This window comes from Phocoena phocoena, chromosome 3 (assembly GCF_963924675.1).
Source record: "Phocoena phocoena chromosome 3, mPhoPho1.1, whole genome shotgun sequence".
NCBI lineage: Eukaryota > Metazoa > Chordata > Mammalia > Artiodactyla > Phocoenidae > Phocoena > Phocoena phocoena.
In genome coordinates this window covers 113,433,791-113,454,278 of record NC_089221.1, presented here as the reverse complement: position 1 = coordinate 113,454,278, position 20,488 = coordinate 113,433,791, and the positions used below count along the sequence as shown (strand labels likewise).

Genomic DNA, 20,488 nt, shown 5'->3' with positions numbered 1-20,488 from the left:
AAATGTGCAAAATATACTCAGAGAAGTGTTACTGTGTCACTTGCTTTCTGCCCCTTACCCCTTCTAGGTTACTATGTTCATTGTTTTCTGGTTTATCCTTTCTGTGTTTCTATTTGTAGAGATATATGTATGTTTTCTTATTTTGCCTTCTTTCTTATACAAAATGTAACACACTATATATGCTCATTTGCACTTTGCTTTTTTCATTTAACAATATCTCCTGTAAATCACTCCATAATCAGTTCATAGAGATCTTCATCCTTTCTTTTTACAGTGTGTAGTATAGTATCAGAGTTTATTCAACCAATCTTTTTTTTTTTTTTTTTTTTAATGCGGTATGTGGGCCTCTCACTGTTGTGGCCTCTCCCATTGCGGAGCACAGGCTCCGGACATGCAGGCTCAGCGGCCATGGCTCACGGGCCCAGCCCCTCCGCGGCACATGGGATCCTCCCGGACCGGGGCACGAACCTGCGTCCCCTGCATCGGCAGGCGGACTCTCAACCACTGCGCCACCAGGAAAGCCCTATTCAACCAATCTTATATGCTTGGATATTTAAGTATTTGTCAATATTGTGCAATTACAAATAGTGAAGCAATGAATAATCTTGAGGGCATGTATTTTCGTATCATTGGGGTGCATTTTCAGGGTAAATTCTAAAAGCAGAATTGCTTGGTTAAGGGTACATACAAAGATAATTTTATTAAATACTGTGAAATTCCCCTCCATAAGTCTGTAATAGTTTGTGTTCCTACCAGCAATATATGAGAGCCTGTTTCCTACAGCTGTGCCAACAGGGTGTAGTTTCAAGCTTTTGAACTTTTGCCAGTCTGATAAGTGAGAAATGATATCTAGGTGTATATATATATATATATTTTTTTTTTTTTTTTTGCGGTACGCGGGCCTCTCTCACTGTTGTGGCCTCTCCCATTGCGTAGCATGGGCTCCGGACGCGCAGGCTCAGCGGCCATGGCTCACGGGCCTAGCTGCTCCGTGGCATGTGGGATCTTCCCAGACCGGGGCACAAACCCGTGTCCCCTGCATCGGCAGGCAGACTCTCAACCACTGCATCACCAGGGAAGCCCCTAGGTGTATTTTTATTTACATTTTTCTTATGAGTGAAGTTGACCATCTTTTCATATTTTAAGCACCATTTTTATATCTCTTTTGTTAGCTGTATCATTTGAGCATTTTTTTCTTTTTTTTTTTCTTTTTGTCTGCGTTGGGTCTTCATTGCTGTGCGTGGGCTTTGTCTAGTTGTGGCGAGCCGGGGCTACTCTTCGCTGTGGTGCTCTGCCTTCTCATTGAGGTGGCTTCTCGTAGTGGAGCATGGGCGCTAGGCACACAGGCTCAGTAGTTGTGGCGCATGGGCTTAGTTACTCCGTGGCATGTGGGATCTTCCCAGACCAGGGATGGAGCCTGTGTCCCCGCATTGGCAGGTGGGTTCTTAACCATTGCACCACCAGGGAAGTCCCTGAGCATTTTTTCAATAGAATTTTAAATCTCCTCCCCAATTTTCAGAAGAGATATAGTTATATGACTGCTGTGGACTGAATTGTGCCCTCCCAGAATTCATATTGAGGCTCTAACCCCAATGTGACTGTATTTGGAAATAGGGCCTTTAGGAGGTAATTAAGGTTATATGAAGTCATAGGGATGGGGTTCTAATCCAAAAGGATTAGTGTCCTTATAAGAGGAGACACCAGAGAATAATCTCTTCTATTTCTTTCTCTCTCTCCCTGTACACGTGTACAGAGGAAAGGTCATGTGAAGACAAGTGGCCATGTGCTCTGGAAGAGAGCTTTTACCAGAAACTGAACTGTACCAGAACCTTGATCTTGGACTTTCCAGCCTCCAGAACTGTGAGGAAATTCTATTATCTAAGCCACCCAGTCTATGGTATTTTGTTATGGCAACCTAAGCAGATTAAGAGAAGGACAATAACTTTTACCTGTGTTATATTTTGCCAATATTTTCTTCCAGTTTGTCATTTTGACTTTCTTATGGTGTTTTTCTTTTTCCATGGAAAAGTTTTGTTTTGTTTTTCATGTTTTTTAATGTAGTCAAGAGAGAAGTATTATAATAACCTTTTCAGATAATTGTGAATATTGTTCTCTGATTCTACACCCAAACTCATTAAGTGGTAGTTTCCTAACGGTTAGTAGTTATGTAGAATATTAAAACATATCACTGGACTTTTCATACTCTGTGACATTAAATCCATTGGTTTTTCTTTGACTTTGAATGAATTTCTTTTTAACCAATGCATGACGGTGTAACATCATGCATTTGGACAATATAAGTTCGCTAAGTTATACTATCTTATATATTACTAAGATATTTAAGATCTTTCTAAATGTTGACAGATTTTTATTATATAACATCAAAAAATTATATTAGTTAATACCGTCACCAATATCATCAGAAAAGTTTTTAAGTTTTGGGAAGCTGTCAACTGTCAAGCTCATGGTGGCAGACACAGGCTTTCAAAATTTTTTTAAATCTGGCCATTAAAGACACTTTTAATTCTTAAGTGAAACTGTGTGTTTGTTGAAGAATTCCGTAACTGCTAAGTTTGGGGCCACTGCCTTGATTTATGCTAAGACACAGTTTTACCCACCAGTGCTTTTGTAATATCAGTGCAAATGTCAATACAGTGAGAAAGGCAAATAAGGCCCTGCTATTAATTATGAATGTAGTCTCAACCCACAGACCCCAGTAAAGAGTCTCAGGGACCCTGAAATGGTCCCTTTGAGCACCACTGCTCTACAGGTAGCCTAATCCTTTAAACCATATTTTCAATCCAGCTCTAACCTCGGGGTGGGGGGGGGGGAATATTTAAATCTAGAGATGCCTCTAGGCCTGGAAAACGGTAATGTAGCCCTGATGGTTTTCCTTGGTCCCTTTGTTGTTCCCAATTAAGGGTAAATTTTCATCTGTACTCCTCTTAGAGAGGGGCATTAGCTGCCTAACAAAGACAGGAGGGGGTGGGGTCATTGAAAAAAAGGGAAGGAGTCAGACTTACCGCCAATTACAGATCAAAGAGAGAGAACTTACCTCTGCAGTAATGAAGTAAGGAAGAAAGGCTCCAGTGGAAGAGAGGAGACGTGGTGCATCTGTTCCATGGAAAAGACCACATCTGTTTGCTTGTGGGGGGCAGAGGATGGTGGGGGGAGGTTTTTTTTCTTTCCTGGGATTCCTCTACTCCCTCGAGCACTCACATTCACTTCTCTTTGCTTGAGTGTGTTGATGAAAAGCTTAGGAACTAACTAGAGACCCACTCCCTGCCCTTCCACAAATAAGGTCAAGCTAAACCAGGGAAATGGTGACACCCCACCATTTGACTCTCAGATCATCGAAGGTCTTGGAGAACAGTCAGGGTGGGGCCAGGAGGTGCTGGGGAAATGCACGAATGCTCGATCCCACCCATTGCCTGCCCTGTCCCAAGATCTTTGGAGGGCCATTTGGCTACCTGTGTTAAAGCTTGTAAACTATGGCTCTTTGATCCAGCAGTTCCGCTTCTAAGAACTTATCCTCAACAGTCAGATGTGCACAAAGATGCATCTCTAAGGACATTCATTAGGTCTTTCTAATAGGGTGGGAAATTGCCTGAAAGAAAAACAGTAACAACAACAATAACCAATAATAATTGGTTAACTAAACAATGGTACAGCCCGGGATGTTTGGGACAGTGGTTCCCAAAATGGGGTCTGCAGATCCCTGAAGGTCACTGAGACCCCAGACTTTTCATGATAATGCTCAGACATTATTTAGCTTTTTCACTGTCTTGGTCTTTGCACCAATGGTGCAAAAACAATCGTGGGTACAACTGCTGGTGACTTAGCACATATCAGCAATGACACCAAACTTTACTAATCATCATTTTATCATTTATTGCCAAGCACTCGCAGAAAAAAAAATCCCAACAGTTTCACTTAAGAATGTCCTTGATGAAGCAGTAAAAATCACTAATTTTATTGTTCTTATTGATTAACGGATTCTATTGATCTTGACCCCTCAAGACACATTTTACATTTTAATATGTTCTCTGTGACCACCTGGGAAGTATGTGTGAAGTACTTCTGCTATATAACAAACTAGGATGGTTGCCTTGAGAAAAAGCATTTGTGTGACTGAGTTGTGGACCAAACTAGCTGCTTTTCTCATGAAACACCATTTTTATTTGAAACGACCATGACGGACAGCAGGGCTACACTAATATTTTCATGGGCTCCAGGCACTTTTGCTTTTTTGGGCCCCTTCCTCTATAAAGAGATATAACAATTATATTTTATGACTATGTTAGTATAAAGACAAATATATTAATGTTATATTTTAAAATATTTTATTCGATCTAAAAGAAGTAACCTTCCTTTTCTTCTTCTGATTTTAAAGAAGTTGAAACATTTTCATGGGCCCATAAAGTCATGTGGGCCTGGGCTCTGTTCCTAATGGAGAAGGTGGGCCTGACTGACAGACAAACTGTGGTTGTTCAGACTTGGGTGTGTGCAAGGCTGAATCCTCCATGAGGCATAGTTGTAATATATCATGTTAATATATTTGTCTTCACACCAGTGCCGGGGTTTTTTGTTTGTTTTTGTTTCTGTTTTTAAATGGAGGAAGGGAGCCCAAGAAGGTAAAGATGCCTAAGGCCCAGGAAAGTCATAATGCAGTCCTATGTATATGGTGGACATTTTCTTGAAAATGAATAAAATGAACTTGTCACTTCAAGAAGGGTAGTTGTGACATTATGTTGCCAATGGTAAATTTGAACTTACAAGGAAAAATTACAATATTGGGAAATTTGTATCTGCCACCATGAGCTTGAAATCTTCTCAGTACTTAAAAACCTTCTGTTGATATCAGCGGTGATATTAAGGAATGTGATCTTCTGATTGTACCATGAAAGGAGTTCGCATTTGGAAGACTGGGAGATCTGTATAACTCAGCGAACCAGTTTTCCAAATGACCAATGAGGGATTATACCAAATCATGCATGGCTAAAAGATCCATCAAAATAACGGATAAAAAAATAAGATAGACTATTAAGGAAATCAGTCCTTTGCCTGTGGTGTGAGTTACAAATCATGTTTCCCTAGCTTATCATTTCTACTTGGACTTGATTTATGGTGTTTTTTTTTTTTAATGCAGACTTTTAATTTACTTTTTTAACACCTTTATTGGAGCATAATTGCTTTACAGTGTTTGTTAGTTTCTGCTGTATAACAAAGAGAATCAGCTATATACATAGATCCCCATATCCCCTCCCTATCCCACCCCTCTAGGTGGTCACAAAGCACCCAGCTGATCTCCCTGTGTGATGCAGCTGCTTCCTACTAGCCATCTATTTTACATTTGGTGGTGTATATATGTCAATGCTACCCTCTCACTTCGTCCCAGCTTACCCTTCCCCCTCCCCGTGTCCTCAAGTCCATTCTCTACATCTGCGTCTTTATTTCTGTCCTAATGCAGACTTTTTAAATGTAAAGTAAAATTTAAGAATTCTGCTCATTCCCCCCCAAATAAGATAGATTAATAAATCCATTCAAAATAATAAAAAAGTAGATTAACGGATTTTTATGTTACCAAATTCAAAAATTTATCCATTGGTTTCAGATTCTACATTGCTATTAACCTGTAAGGAACTACTACTTTTTGGGTTTTGGTATGGTATCAAAGAAGAACATCCACAGTTATCTGAAAAGGATATTAAAATCTTCTATCTTTTCCCAAACACATATCTGGTTTTTTTTTTTTATGTAGGCTGGATTTTTTTATACTTAAAACAATAGATAGCAACGACCAAATACAGGAGACATGAGAATCTAGCTATTTTCTGTTAAACCAGACATTAAAGAAATGTGCAAAGTTGCAAGGCAATGACACTCTTCTCACTAAATTTTGTTTGTTTGGAGAATATAGTTATTTTTTATACAAATACATTATTTATATTAACATGTAACTTGTTTATATGTTAACATTTTAAAAATGAATAAATTGATATTTAAGATCTTTCTGTTTTAATTTCTAATAGAACAAATACTGACAGATATAACCCACATAAACAAGAGCTCTTTGCAGTCCTCAATAATTTAAGATAAAGGCGTTTTGAATTCAAATAGTTTGAGAACTGCTGTTGTAGAATACCTGGTTAAATGTTCATAAAGGACCATTAAGTTTCAAAAGCAGGTGACAAGCCCTAAATGCAATAGGAACCCAAATACATTTAATATTAGGTAGATACGGATACAAGGGCTGAAAGGGGAGCAGTGGTTCTCTCCCAGTGGTATACTTAGGGTGATTTTTCTTTTTTTGAGCATTTTTATTTTCCAAGTTTTACATAGTAAGCATGCATTTATTTTGCAATTGGAGAAAAAAAATGCCGGTGGAACCCTCTGAGCCAGATTAGGGGAGAGTGCATGTCACCGAGGTAGAAGAACAGAGCACACAAGTTAGAGGGGAAGAGAAAGGGTGGTGGAGCCTTTTGGAGAGAGGGCATCTTGAACTGCTCCCAGGGACAATATTCCTAGTGAGTTCTATGAGCATGGCACACTGTGGTGGGGGGGCGGGGAGTGTGAGGGGGGATGGCACTAAGACCACCTCTTGGAGGGGTATAGACTCTAACCCAAGGACAACAGTGCATGACTCAGTGGGGACAAAAAGACCCATTCTGAATGGCCGGGGAGGATGCGGAAGATAGATGCTGGGCGCAGAGGAAACCAAGCCCCTAGAAGGGCTCTCTTCAGGACTGAGCCATGAGAACTCAGGTCCCAGATGAACTTGGATTTGAACTCCAGCGCCAGCCTACCTGCTCTGTGATCTCCAGCATATTTCTTAGCTTTCCAAATCTATAGTGTCTTCATCTGTAAACTGGGGATAGAAATGTCCCAGAAATAGTGTGCCTGCTTGGGCTGATGTGAAATGAAAATGATGGGATACATGTGATTTGACACATAGTAAGTGTGCAATAAGATGGAAAGAAAAAACAGCCTTGTAGGCATGACCCATGTCACCAGGGAAATCAATTTAGTCAGAAACCAAAGCTGGGGTGGAGGTGAGTGAATTACTTCTTGGCGCCCTAGGGTTGCAGATTGGGATCTCTTGCTCTGTGTCTGGTCTTAGCCATCACTAAGGACCTGGGGAAGAGGAAGCCTCAGGTCTGTAAACAGCCAGACACCAGCAGGCTGCAGGCATCTCCTCCTCTCCACACATGCCTGGCCTTCCCTACAGCCCAGCTGCTCTCTCTTGTTAAGTTTCTAGGAGTACTGCTTATGTTTCGGACCAGAGCCTGGGCAGTGTGGCAACGCACCTAGAGGGGTTTTCTCCTGGAAGGAGCCTGGTCCACAGCAGGTGCTCAGCAAGTGTTTGTTGAGTGAATTATTGAAGTCTGGCATCCTCCCGACTTGCTGTGGCCTACAGAAGCCTCACCTGGTGGCTGGCCCCTGCAGAACTGAGGGACCTCCCTAAAGAATGGGGAAGGACAGAGCAACTGGGGTGGGGGGTGATCTCTGTCCCTTTCCAGACACCTCTCTGCAGCTTCCCTGGGGGAGTCCTCACACATCCTTAATGCTTTTGTTTTTGGACCCAAAGAAATATCATTTCTCCAGTTTCACCTCCTGTAATTTTCCCCTTCACTCATTCCACTTCAGCCTCACACTCACTCTTCCTTTCTTAAAAATTGAGATATTATTGACATATAACATTGTGTGAGTTTAAGGTGTACAACCTGTTGATTTGATATATTTATATATTGCCATATGACTACCACCTTAGCACTAGTTAACACCTCTATCATGTCACACGTTATCTTTTTTAATGGTAAGAACACACTCACTATACCTTGATGATTTCAGAGACTCTTCTGCCTCAGGGTCTTTGCATTTGCCCTCCTGCTGCTTGGAATACTCTTCCCCGAGATATCCACTTGGCTTGCTCCCTCAATTCATTCACGTCTTTGCTTAAATGTCACCTTCTCAGGGAGGCCTTCTCTAAAGTTTGAAACCGCACCCCAACTCATATCTCCTATCCCCCTTCCTTGCTTTGTTACTGAGCCCAAGCTCGTACTCCTTGCTGCACGACAGGCCAATAAATCAAGAGACGAGTTGTTGGGCCAAGGAATAATGACTTTATTCAGAAAGCCAGCAAGCCAAGAAGATAGTGGACTTGTGCCTCAAAGAACCATCTTGCCTGAGTCAGAATTCAGGCTTCTTTTATACTAAAAGGGGAGGGAGTAAAGTCAAACATTTGCTAGTTCTGGTCAGCCTCTGGAGGGGATGTGTTAATTTCTTCCTCCCTGCAGTCATTCACAGGTGGGCCTGGTAAGGATGGTTCCTGTGAGCTAACCAAAGGTATTTTAGCTTCATGCTCATTACCTGGGAGGCAGGGTTCGCAGAGATGGGCCATTATATATAATTTAAGCTTATAGGAAACACCCTTTTAGTGATTAACTTGTAGTAGGATACAAAATTTCTTCCCTATTACAGCTTTATTTTCCTCTATAGCATTTACACCATCTGGCACATCATCTCTTTTGCCTATAACCTTTCTTTCCCTACTACACGGCAAACTTCAGGAGGTCAGGGATTTTTGCCTGTTCTGTTCACTGCTTCATCTTCATCACCCAAATTGGTGCATGGCACAAAGTATGACCACAGTAGTTAATTGAATTAATGGATGTGTGAATGGCATGTATTGGACACTGCTTTGCAAACTTTTAAAGCATCTTGGTGAGGGGAGGAGGTTACCACCACCTGCTACAGGGGCAGCCCGAGGGAAGGGAGGGGTCTTCAGTGACTCATAATCTCCCGTCACCAACTCCAGCAGCCACAGAACAACTCTGCGGAGGGTATGTATTGTTATCTAAAGTTGGTCCACAGCTGGGTGCTGAGGTGGCTTCCCCCTCCACACTTTGGTGGAGGGAGAGGAGAGAAGGGGAGGAAAGGTCCCTATTTAAGTCCTTGGGATGGGTCACTAACGCCTTCAGGCCAAAAACCAATTTAGGAATACAAGATAAGTTTTGCATCGGCCCCTCTTTCTGCTTGTCTGCAGTTAAAAAAAAAATGTGTGTGATGATAAAGAATCACTGTTTATATTAGTAAATCTCAACTTGGGTCCAAGAGTGAACATTTGCTGAATCGAAGTAAACGCCTTCCATGCAACAAAGCAGATCCAGACTTCTAGGGATCACTATGAAGAAGCCCAGGGGTGTGCAGTAGATGGTCGTGGGGAAAACCAGGTTTGATGGGGGCTTGCGTCTAAAGACAGCGGGAGGTTCTGAAGTGCGCGGGAGGTTTGCATTGGTTGGGGAGGGAAAAGTGCTTGCTGGTAACAGCAGTCGTGCCTCCCTCCCTGCGTTAATGGGAAAGCTTCTAGGGATGGGCAGCAAAAGCCCCCCCTCAGTAGGCGCTCAGTAAGTGTCACTCGAGACGCACAGGCTGGGACGCGGGCTGGAGAAGTGCCTCTGCCGGGGTCCCGACCCTTTCCCAGGACTTAGCTCAGGGCGAGTCCCCGGCTCGGGCGGGACCCAGCGTTCGGTGTCCTGGCGAGCTGACCAAGGGCTGAGGGCCAGAGCCAGGGCCGCGATGCGGCCAGGGGACTGACCCACCGACATCCAGGCGATATAGCGCGGAGGGTCCCGCGCGCGCCAAGGCGCGCGCAGCCGCGGGCTTGGGGTCAAGGCCGGGGCGCCCGGGTGGAGCGGGAGGGGTGGCCGGACGCGCGGGGACGGGATGGGATGTGACGAGCGGCGCGCTGTGCATTGTGGGAATCCCGGGGCCGCAGCTAGTGGTTCCAGTTCACTCAGCAGCGGAGCCGGGCGGAGGGGGCGAGCGCGGGGCGCGCGGGCGGGAAGCGAGGAGGCGGGCGGGCCAGCCAGGAGCGCGGAGAAGAAAAGGCGCGAGCGGCCGAGAGGGCACAGGCCAGACACCTTGCTGCTGCCGCCGCCGCCGCCGCCAAGCCGCCCCGTAAGTGCCGCACAGGCCCCCTCGCCGCGCGCCCCGTCCCCGCCGCCCGGGTCCGGCCGCCTCGCTCTTCCGGCCGAGGGTGCCTGGGAGCCTCCGGGCCTGGCGTGTACCGGGCGGCGCACGGCCGCGCTCGGGCCGCCGGCCTCAGCGCGGCCCACGCCGGGGCCTCGCGCACGCACGGCGCCCTCCCAGGCCCTGCCCCGGCCGCGCGGGAGTCCCTCTGGTTTTGTTCAAAAAGCAAACCCGGAAGCCAACTTCTCTTAGAACCGCGTTCTCCTGCCTGCGCCTGAGCGCTTTTGTGGGCAGGAGACAGCCCTAACCCGTCCCCCGGCGACCCTTCCCGGGGCGGGCGGGCTGGACTCGGGGCCGCGGGAGGCGGCGGGGAGCTGGCCGGACGGCCTGGGCCTGGACGCCCGGGAGCTGTTGTGCGCGGAGTTGTACTTGGTGAGGCGCCCGTCCGCCGGCGAGTTGCCGGCCCCGGCACAATAAGTGGGGCCCGAGCCCCAGGTGGCCGTGGTGTAGGCGTCTGGCTGGTATCTGCTGGGAGGGTGGGGTGGGGGGTTGGGGGATACTTGCGGGACTGCAACCAGGCAGGGGCGGGGAGGGGTTTGTTCAGGGACTGCCTGGAGAGGGGCCACGGGAACCCCCCTAGCTTTCGCTCGTCTTCTGACCGGCCTTTTGTTTGCTTTGTGGTTGGGAGTTTTTTTTTTAAAGGTAACTCCGGAAGGCTGGAAGGCTGTAGGTTCCTCGGGTGGAGAAGGCCGGGAGGGAAGAGACTCGCTGGGGGTGGGGTGGAGTGAGGAGGTGAGTGTGCAGGATGCTGTTGGCCATGCCACCTGACAACAGGTGTGCCGAATGGCGCGCCCCACCTCCACTCCTGCAGAGACCACAGATCACTCAAGGATCTTGTCAGTAGATTGCTTGGAAGGTTCTTTTAGACAAGATGTTAGGGAAAAATATTCCTGAGTTTGAAAGTAAGAGACTTATGTATTGATACAAACAGCTGAGACAAGCCTTAAATTCAATAATTAAAATTACCACGAAGTCCTTGTAAGACTTTAATGATCCAGTAAACAGCATATAAGAATAGACAGAGGGGCACTTCTGCTAGCTTCTCTCTTTCTTCTACCCTTGTGGTTTGAGGTTTTATCATTAAAGATGGGGGAAAGTGCTTTGTTACAAGGCTTCCTGCTCTAGGGACTCGGAATTTTGAACAGTTTTAGGTTTGAGTGGGAGACTCTAGTTGTGAATTAGATGGAATCCATGGCCACGTTTCGGTTACTTGTCTGCTTTCAGAGGAGTTATTAGCTCTGAAATGGACACCTTATACCTGCAACTGGAATTAATACCCATTGTACACAACTAACCAAAGCTGGGCAGTAGCATCTCAGTCTTGTACAAGAGGCTACCCGATGAGGATAAATGTGTTTTTCAACCTGTTTTTCTTTCTTTCTTTTTTTAAATCCTCAAGACTTTAAATTTTTCTTTACTCTAGTTTTAGGAGGAGAGTGGGAAATCTTTCCACTTTGTTATTGTTTTAATCTCTTACCATTGTTAATGCTGATCCCTAGATAAAGGCGTTTAGTAGGAGGGAAGGGGTTAAAGTATGTGAAAATTGTTTGAGGCAGGGAGGGCCTTTGGAATGAGGAAGGGATGGCTCACATTTTATTAAACTTTAAGAGTTGTCTGGAACATCACACATGACACTCTACACTTTACACAACTATAAGTCACTGGCTTGGTCTATAACAAATGGACCAGGGTCAGGGAGGGGTACGTCTCAATCTTTTGGTTTCTTCTGGTCCTCCAGACAGCAGATCTCTGGAAGATCCCTCATCCCTTCCTTCCAAGAGAGACTTGGACTACATACATGTATTCTCAGACCTGCCTTTAATAGCTTCAGAGTTAATGCTGCCCCAAGCCATTTAAAGGAGCTTTATTTAAATAAACAGAAGCATAAACTGAAAACCGAACCTGACAAAACCCAACAAGCATCTATATGTGGTGTTTATCAGAATTTCAGCAGCCTCTAGCTCTCATTTGAGTGTGCCTTTGGGTTTATGTCAGCTTTTTCAGAGCCCCATTCTTGGCACATGGACTGGGAAGGGGCAGGGCTCAGTGGGGCCCACACCTGTCTTATGGGTCCTTCCCAAGTTCTGTAGGTTTAGAAATACATTGGGCCCCACCCCAGCTCTTATGAGTGAGCCCAAGTGCGTCAGCTCTTCATTCCAAAGAGTTGTGTAGCTTGTTAACTTGGATCAGGCCTTCCAGATAAGTGTCTTGCAGCTTTCAGTAAATATTTCTTGAGAATCATTTTCTTGAGGGTCAGGCACTAGGGGAAAGAACCTGATCAAGAAATGTCCAGTATTGCCATGTCCCCCCACCTCCCAGGAGGGGAGGGGGCTGGAGGTTGAATCAGTCACCAGTGGCCAGTAATTTGGTCAGTCGTGCCTCCTATGTAATGAAGCCTCCATAAAACCTCCAAAGGACAGGGTTCAGAGAACATCCAGGTTGGTGAACAAGTGGAGGTTTGGAGAGAGTGGCACACTTGGAGAGGGCATGGACGCTCCATGCCCTTCCCCAGACCTTGTCCTATGTATCTCTTCCATCAGGCTGTTCCAAGTTATATCCTTTTATAATAAACTGGTAATCTAGTAAAGAAGAAAAAAAAAAAAAAAAAAGAAATGCCCAATTCTTATCCTTGGGAAGCTGATATGAGGAGGAGAAGGCAGGCAAGCAGCCATTGCAGGGTCAGTACAGGAGGCCACAGTAGATCCCATAGCAGCTCCCAGACAGTAGCCTATTCAGGAGCAAGCCCTTACCAGGCACGGAAAGGCCAAGTAAGAGTTGGCTGGGCAAAGGAGGGCAGGTGGGGACAAGCGTTTGAGACCTGCCCCACATGTGCAGAGTCTGAGAACAATGAGAACAGAGGTCATATGGGGGAACTGCCAGAGTGCTCAGGATGGCTGGATTCTAGAGGGGAGTCAGGTGAAGCCAGAGGGCCAAACAGACCAAATCACAGAGGATCCTGATCAGAAACACACGGAAGGATTTAAACTTCTTCCTAAGAGCAGTCACAAGCCTTTGAAGGCTCTGAGTAGGAGGAAGATGTGGTCAGATATCCTTTATTGGGAATGCTTCATCAGTTCAGCAAATATTGAATAGCTTCTAGATGCCAAGCCTCACCAGGGTCTTGCCCTACTGAAGCTCACATTTTCCTCTGATGGCCTTCCATTGGAGTGATTCTCTCTGAGTTTCGCACAACCTTTAAAAGGGAGAGGAGGTTTGAAGGAAAATGTCCTTATGAAGCAGGCAGACGGTGCCTTACTGTTGTTGAAGAATAGTGCTGGTTCCTTTAGTGTCACTCAGGAAGCACATCATGGAGTGGGTTTGCAGAGGTGAAATTTTTTAATCCCAGACTAGCTTCCTGCTAACTGTACCTGCTTGTAGTGAGTAACACTTGTGTTCAGCTTTTGTTTTTTTCCCGTCATGAAAAACCTAACACATGAGGAGAGTAGTATCTGCTGGAACAAAATGTGTGGTTTAGGGTTTACTTACTGTCTCAATTTATCCTTCTCTCCTTGTTTGCAGTCCCTTGGTTCACTGAGGGTGGACTGTAAGTTCTTTAATCATCCGCCTCATTTTATGGTGTAGTGTTTTATGAATGGAGAGAGATGTTTTTCCTGATTGGCCGGAGTACCAGACCAAGTCTCTGTTCTGAGCCAATCAGAGTGCAGCTTGTGAACCCCTGCTCTGTGAGTGATAGTTGTGTAGTATATCCACATGCCTCTGGGGACATGACAGCAACAACACCGTTAATCATTTGGTATGATAGTAAACGGAAGAGAATGCAGTAAACAGGATTAGTGTCCTGCGCTTCAGAATTAAGTGTCTCAGGTTTGCCTTTGTGATTGGAGTTGATGGGAAGGTGACAAATGCATGTGGACACGTGGGCCTTTATCCAGCGGCAGGGAGTGGATGGGGCAGTCCTCGCTCTGTAACAGCGAGCACTGATAGCTCAGATTGCTCCATCCTCGGGTGCTGGAGATAGGGCTGTCTGACTCGCAGCCCCCTAGCCGTTCTAATCAATATTTTACTCAAGATCAATATGCACACGTTCATTGCTTAGATAATAAAAGACTTCACCATTGACCATTCCAGTGGTTTTGTGAGTGTCCTGATTATTTAAGTTTTCTATGCTGCATCTTTTACAGAGGTCAGTGTCTTACAGATATGAGGAAGGTCAGTACTTTCCTCTGGTCTGTGTTACGGTGCCCATCTTATGGCAAGAAGAGAGATTGCTGGAGCCATAGGATGGTCAGGGAGTCAGAAGGCCTCTGCAGGCTCCAGCCTCAGCCATCGGGGAAATTGCGGTGTTCCCTTCCTGGGAATCCCCAAGGTACCTCCACAAGCTCCCTGAATTTTGAGGGTCTGGGCTCCCACACGAAGGGTCCCAAAGAAGGTCCCGGACTGGTGTCTCACTTGCCACATCTCTGAGTCCTGTGGCCTTTGGAAATGCTGCCCTCATTTTTGTCAGGAGAACCCCATCCACTGTAACTAATCAGTCCCAACCCAGCCAGCATTTGAGGGCCTCTCAGGAACGTGGCTGGGTGGTAGGTTCTTAGAGATACAGTGGGGAGCAGAGCAGCCTGGTGCATGCGGTCAAGACAGACAAGGAAATAGGCAGTGGTGATACAGTGTAAGAAGTGCTAAGAGTGGGATAGTTGGCTTTAGAATGTTTATATAAGTTGGATCCGGAGTGGCAATCATGTTGGAGGGAGGGGCTGGAAACTGCACTTGCAAAGCACTTTATATAAGACTGAGAAAAGCAGTTGAACATACTTCCGTGGTGGCTGAGGTGCATTATAAGGGATTTTTCGCTGGGCTCAGGGGCCACCGCAGGAGTGTCTACTGAGGAAACTGAGAGCGATTCAGCCTGGTGGAGCCCTCATTGCTGGAAAGAGGAAGAGATGAGCCGGAGGTCAGCAGGACCTTGCGTGTAAAGCTAGAGTCTGGGCATGGGGCTGCTCCACACTAGACTGGGACTGGGGGCCACACGGCACAGCCACTGCAGGAATGGGTCTCCATCGCCAGAGGACATGTTGGGACCACTAGGTAGGATTGCCCCAGACTGAGGGCTGGAGAGAGTGTTCCAGACTGAGCGAGTGGCATGTGCCGAAGGGTGGAAGCGGGAATGAAGGTGGCTTGCAGCGCACTTAGGAACCAGTGAGGGTGCCCTGTTGGTGAGGGATAGAACGGTGTGGTAGGGTGGCCGTTTCCCCTCCTGAACTCTGTTGCCCCTCCTCCTTGTTTTCGTGTCCATTTTATTCATGGAATCCTCACAGCCAGGCTTCTCATTTGTCCTGTGCTTTGAGGACAGATCACGTTGTCGGGGTCTCATCTCAATCGCTGGGGGGCTTGTCATCAAAGACCTGCTTCTCACTCGAGCCTGGCTCCAGTGTGTCTCTGTGTGAACTTTGGGTTTCTGCAAACACGGTTCATGTCTATTGTGAATGATTGATTGTTGGAGGAGTTGCAGAGATAAAGACCACAGAGATCCCTTCAGGACCAACCACAGAATTTTCATTTCCTGGCCTGATAACAGTCAAAAAGACCGCCAAGCTAATGTTCAGTAACGAACGCCAGGGTTGCCTGAAGACCTGTCACTGTCTTCAAAGCCTGCGGGGCCCTCTACAGGGCTGAGGGCTTCTGGTGTGCTGAACAGGGAGCCCCCCTGGTGGACGAGTCCAGGAAGGAAGGACACAGCTTTGTTAGTTCGATAAGGTACTATTGCTGTTTCTCCTGTGGGCAAGCTCAGTGCCCTGAAGAGAAGGTGAATTCAGAAGAAGCCACTTCCTCCATGACGTAGGACTGTCCGTCTCTCAGAAAAGGCTAGACACAGGACATGGGTCAAAGTAGGCTTTGACTGGTCACTCAGACCCTGGTTTCAGGGTCAGCTTTCAAGTTGGTTTGTCAGGTTACAGAGACTGGCTGTTTCCTCTTTTCTTCGGAGCACATAGCTGGAGGCCATTTCCCAATCTCTCTTGCGGTTAGGTGTGGCCATGTGACCACATTCTAGTGGGTGGATCACAGTCAGGGGTGATGTGCCCCACTTCCAGGCCTGGCCTCTGAAAGCCCCCATGTGTTGTCCTCCATGGCCCTTTCCCTCCAGTAGTAAACCCTGAATTGTGCATTGAAGGGTGGGAGGAGTCTGGATCCACAAATCATCCCGCAGAGAAGCACCAGCCAGTCATGGAAGCCACTTTGGACTTTTCACAAGTGAGAAGTAAGCTGGGGGCGCTTATTTGTTACAGCAGCTAACCTAGGACGCATAGGCTTTCAGTGGTGGGGCTGTGACTTGAATCAGGTCAGACTGACTTTGGAATTCGAGTTATTAACCACAGTGCTCAACAGCCACTTCTGTCACAGCCACTCTCTCCCCCCACGTTGGTGCCTGGCCATAGCTGCCCGCATCCCATAGACCTCTGAAGAGCAGGACGGACCCAGCATGTTCGTTGATTGGTTGATCTGGAGATTGCACATCGGTTTCCGAATGATGTTTTAAAAACCACCACAGGTTACTGGATGTCATGAGGCTGCATGGCTCAGTCAGAATCCTTTCAGAGCTGTGGCTGCAGCTTGGGGATTTATAGTTAGAAGTGCAGGAAGCACATGAGGAGGGGTGAGGAACAGAATCCCTTCAGGACAGGCCCCTTGGGGAGGGGATGAAAACTTGGGCTACTCTATCAGAGCGGAGCCTGACTCCAAATAAGACGTGAAGATGTTCTTCTATCAGCAGAGTGGCAGTGATGTTTAAGATCTTTCCTGGGACCTGGGGAGCTACAGATGAGTTGACTACAGCACCTGGCATGGAGTAGCTCCAGGTTGAGTCGAGTTGGGGAGGCAGGCACACAGATATGTGCCAGGGTATGTTCTGTGGGAACACAGAGCAGTGAGCAATTCCATGGTCAGGACCGAGGAGAGGGGTTGTGTGAGCATCAGTTCAGCAGGTTGGCAAGAGGACAAAGGGTGTTTCAGGCAGGGGAAGCAGCATGTATAAAAACATTCTGGACACAGCTTCACAGGTCAGGAATTCAGGGGCAGCCTGGGACATCAGCCTGGGCACGGGTGGCAGGAAGCAGTGCTGCAGAAGTAGTTGAAGGATGCTGTTTGTGGCTGGCTCAGGGTGATGGGGAACCAGCAAAGTGGGCAGAGATCCTCTGGTGTCCATGGAGAGAGACTGGTGCTGGGGAGAACAGGTGAGAAATAGTGGGAGCTGAACCAAGGCAGGGAGGGCGAAGAGAAGGGAAGAGGCTTGAGAAGTTAGGGCAGCCTCCGTTGAACTTCACTAATGACTGGGAGCTGTGGTGGTGGGCAGAGAAACAGGGACAGGGTGACTCCCGCCTGGCAGCTTGATGCATGGTTTTGCCACCGTTGGGGCTGGAGAAACCCAGATGAGTTCACCTGCCTGTGGGACTTAACAAGTAGGCCCTGCCGCAGGCAGTTAGAACGGAGCTCTGGGGCTCAGCAACCAGGTGTGCACCGGGTTAGGGACCCGGGAGTCACCAGCATGTCGACTAAGACTCTTGACTCAAGTCAGAGGGAAACCCCAGGAGCATTACTTTTGAAGAATAAGCGTGTCTAGGACCCATCAGGTCCCTCAATGGTAGTGGCTCCTCTCTGGGACAGGACATTGTCCCATTCCCACAAAGGCAGCCCCAAACATACCCAGACAGGTCCGCCTGTAGACAGAGCTGGAGTCTGTGCTCCAATAAGAACAGGCTTCTCCTTCTGGAAGGGGGAAGCATTCAGATGTCAAAGCTCTTAGGCCAAAGGAATGGGGTTGGTCTGTGAAACACATTTGCATTAAAGCAGAAGACTGCTAGGAGCCCAGTTACAGCTTTTCCCTGCAAACACACATGCACACACGTGTACACATACCATTTCCTGCTCAGAGTGAGCATGGGCACCTGTTTGCAGGGAATGTTTTAAAATAGAGCTCATTACAGAAGAAATGGAGCCAACCAATTGTTTCAGAAAAACCAGACCCTTCTGGGACTCTCTTTAGCAGTCAGTGAACAGTTAAGACTTGGTGCCCCCCTTGACAGGGTGAAATACAGGGTTCTCATCACAGAGGCCTTGAGCCCCCTTAATTCTGGTGAGCCAGTCAGCACAGCTGCCCCAGAGTGTCCAGGAATTCTGCTCTCTGCTGTTTTGGCCATCTCTCTGTTAGGCATGTGATCTGAGATGATCTTGGGGGTCACACTGATGTTAGGTATAGACCATGCATATCTTGAATGTAGGGTCGGGTGTCAGAGTAACAAGGACTCCTAACTTTGTGGCTTCCATGGTCATAGAGACATGGACTGTGGCAGCTGGAGGGGCCCACACACCGTGGAGCCTGACCTCAGTTTCCGAGAAGATGAGAGACCTGCCCATTTTACTCAGTGGTCTGAGCATCAGTGACTTCGAGGGAAGGCATGTCTGACGCCCCAGAACAGGCTTAGGGCTCTGCATAGCCCCTCTCCCAGCACCCTGCACTGGCCTTTCACAGTTACCATTTGAATGATTGTCGGGTTATTTGTTGTTGCTCTTCCCCGCCAGCTCTGGGAGAACAGGAACCACATCTGTCTCGTGCGCTGCTGTCTCCATTCCCCAGCATAATTCCTGAAGTGAATGCATGAGCGACTTGAATGCTCTCAGTGAACATTTGTGACCTTACTGTGTGGTGCTACACTAGGTATACAGTTGGGGGCAGCCCTCTGAGACCTTGCAGTGTGATGGGAGAGACGGCGGGTTGGGGCGGGGGCGTGTGCACGTCAGTGCTGTGGTGTGAAGCACGTAGGAGCCCAGAGGATGGAGCACTCAGGGAGGGGTTGACAGAGGGCAGAAAAGAAGCATGAAGGGTAAAGGAGGTCCTGGCTAACAGGCACAGCCACGGTGGAGGAGGGCATTTGGGGACACTGCCTGTGTTTGCGTTTAGACCTAAGGAAGCACAGGTAAAACTAGATGGGTGTGCCAGGCCTAGATTTCTAGGGCGTTTCGTGACAGTCCAAGGGTCCTGATTTTATCTTGGGAATTGTGGCAGCAGGGAAAGCTTTAAGACCTGGGCCGTGACGTATTCAGATTTGTGTGTACGGAGATAGCCCAGCCAGTGGAGGGCAGGTAGATCGTTTGTAATCGTTTGGTTAGGATAGTGGTGACCTGGATCCAGGCACAGTCGGGGTGGAAAAGAGAGGACTCCACAGTAGGTGTTGAAGTGGGGGGATCCTTCGGACTGAGGGGCATTTTGGATGGGGGGGTGGGGTCCAAGGAAGGAAGAACTCTCCTCCCTCTTCTCTAAGGACAGGCCTGTGCTCAGAGGGCCTCTTAACTCCAACCTGACTGCCCACTGAGCTCCTGTGAGCTGTTCTTGCCTCTCACAGATAAAGGACCTTAAGGTAGGGGTACTGCTTTCATCAGAGAACCTAGGTATATGCCTTACATCTTCATTCTAGGGGCAGGTGACATAGTTTTCTTTTCTTTTATGAAGGCTTCAGCAAATTTATCAGCCCTGGTCTCAAGTGTATGAAAATACAATTATTAAACAAGCGTATAGATTGTAGCCAAGAAATCCCATTGTCTTTTACATCATGTGGCGTAAAGGCGAGGCACTTAAGAGCAGTCATTGTCAGAGTAACATTTATATGGAAGTGGCCGATAAAATTGATGTCATGGTATAAAACGTGAAAAGCGAAGCTGTTCTCTTTTCCAGGGCTGAAGCACACCGGCAGAATGCAGAAACTGGGCTTGTGGGGCTCAGCGGCTGCAGGCAGTGGCATCTGCTGGCACAACCCATTTCTTCCAGGGGCCAGAGGCATGGGGAAAGGGGAGATGCCCTGTCCCCAGTAATCCTGACCCATGTGTCTCTTGCCTCCACAGTGTGTTTACTGATCCATCTCCAGGGCCACCGCCATGTCCAGCCGGGGTGGGAAGAAGAAGTCCACCAAGACCTCCCGGTCCGCCAAGGCAGGAGTCATCTTCCCTGTGGGCCGGATGCTGCGGTACATCAAGAAAGGCCACCCCAAGTACAGGATCGGAGTGGGCGCGCCTGTGTACATGGCCGCCGTCCTGGAGTACCTGACAGGTGAGTGTGCCCGAGTCACTGCAGACACCACAGCTTTCCAAGGATTGGTAGGAGGACCTTGTTCATTTCTTTTATTTTGAAATTTTTCAAACCTACAGAAAAGTTACGAGAACAGTACAGTGAACATTTTTACCTAGATTCGACAGTTGTTAACATGTTGTCCCACTTGCTTTATCTCCCTCCACCCTGTGTATATGTGAGTGTGTGTGTGTGTGTGTGCGTGCATGTGTGCGTGTGTGCGCGCGCACTTGGACGTTTCTGGAGAGCCCAGTCCAGTTGTTTTGCAGAATGTCCTTTAATCTGGGTTGGCCTAAGGCTTGGATTTAGGTTCAATGTTTTGGTAGGAGAATTCCGTAAGGGATGTTAAGTCCTTCTCTGGCATCGTGTCAGAAGGCACCTGCT

General features: G+C 47.5%; 1 protein-coding gene across 6 annotated transcripts in view; it reads left to right on the top strand.

Annotated features, from left to right (window-relative positions):
- The first annotated feature begins 9,750 nt into the window (after positions 1-9,750).
- The window catches only part of MACROH2A1 (macroH2A.1 histone), an 80,619-nt gene continuing 69,881 nt past the window's right edge, over positions 9,751-20,488 (top strand). For 2 of the 6 annotated variants that reach the window (XM_065874764.1, XM_065874759.1), the window contains exon 1: positions 19,915-20,086. In XM_065874764.1, coding sequence (XP_065730836.1) covers positions 19,915-20,086 — 172 coding nt within the window. Of the gene's footprint in view, positions 9,961-17,101; positions 17,220-19,881; positions 20,087-20,488 lie in introns of those variants that run through there. The other 4 variants (XM_065874760.1, XM_065874763.1, XM_065874762.1 and 1 more) reach the window with 4 other exon arrangements.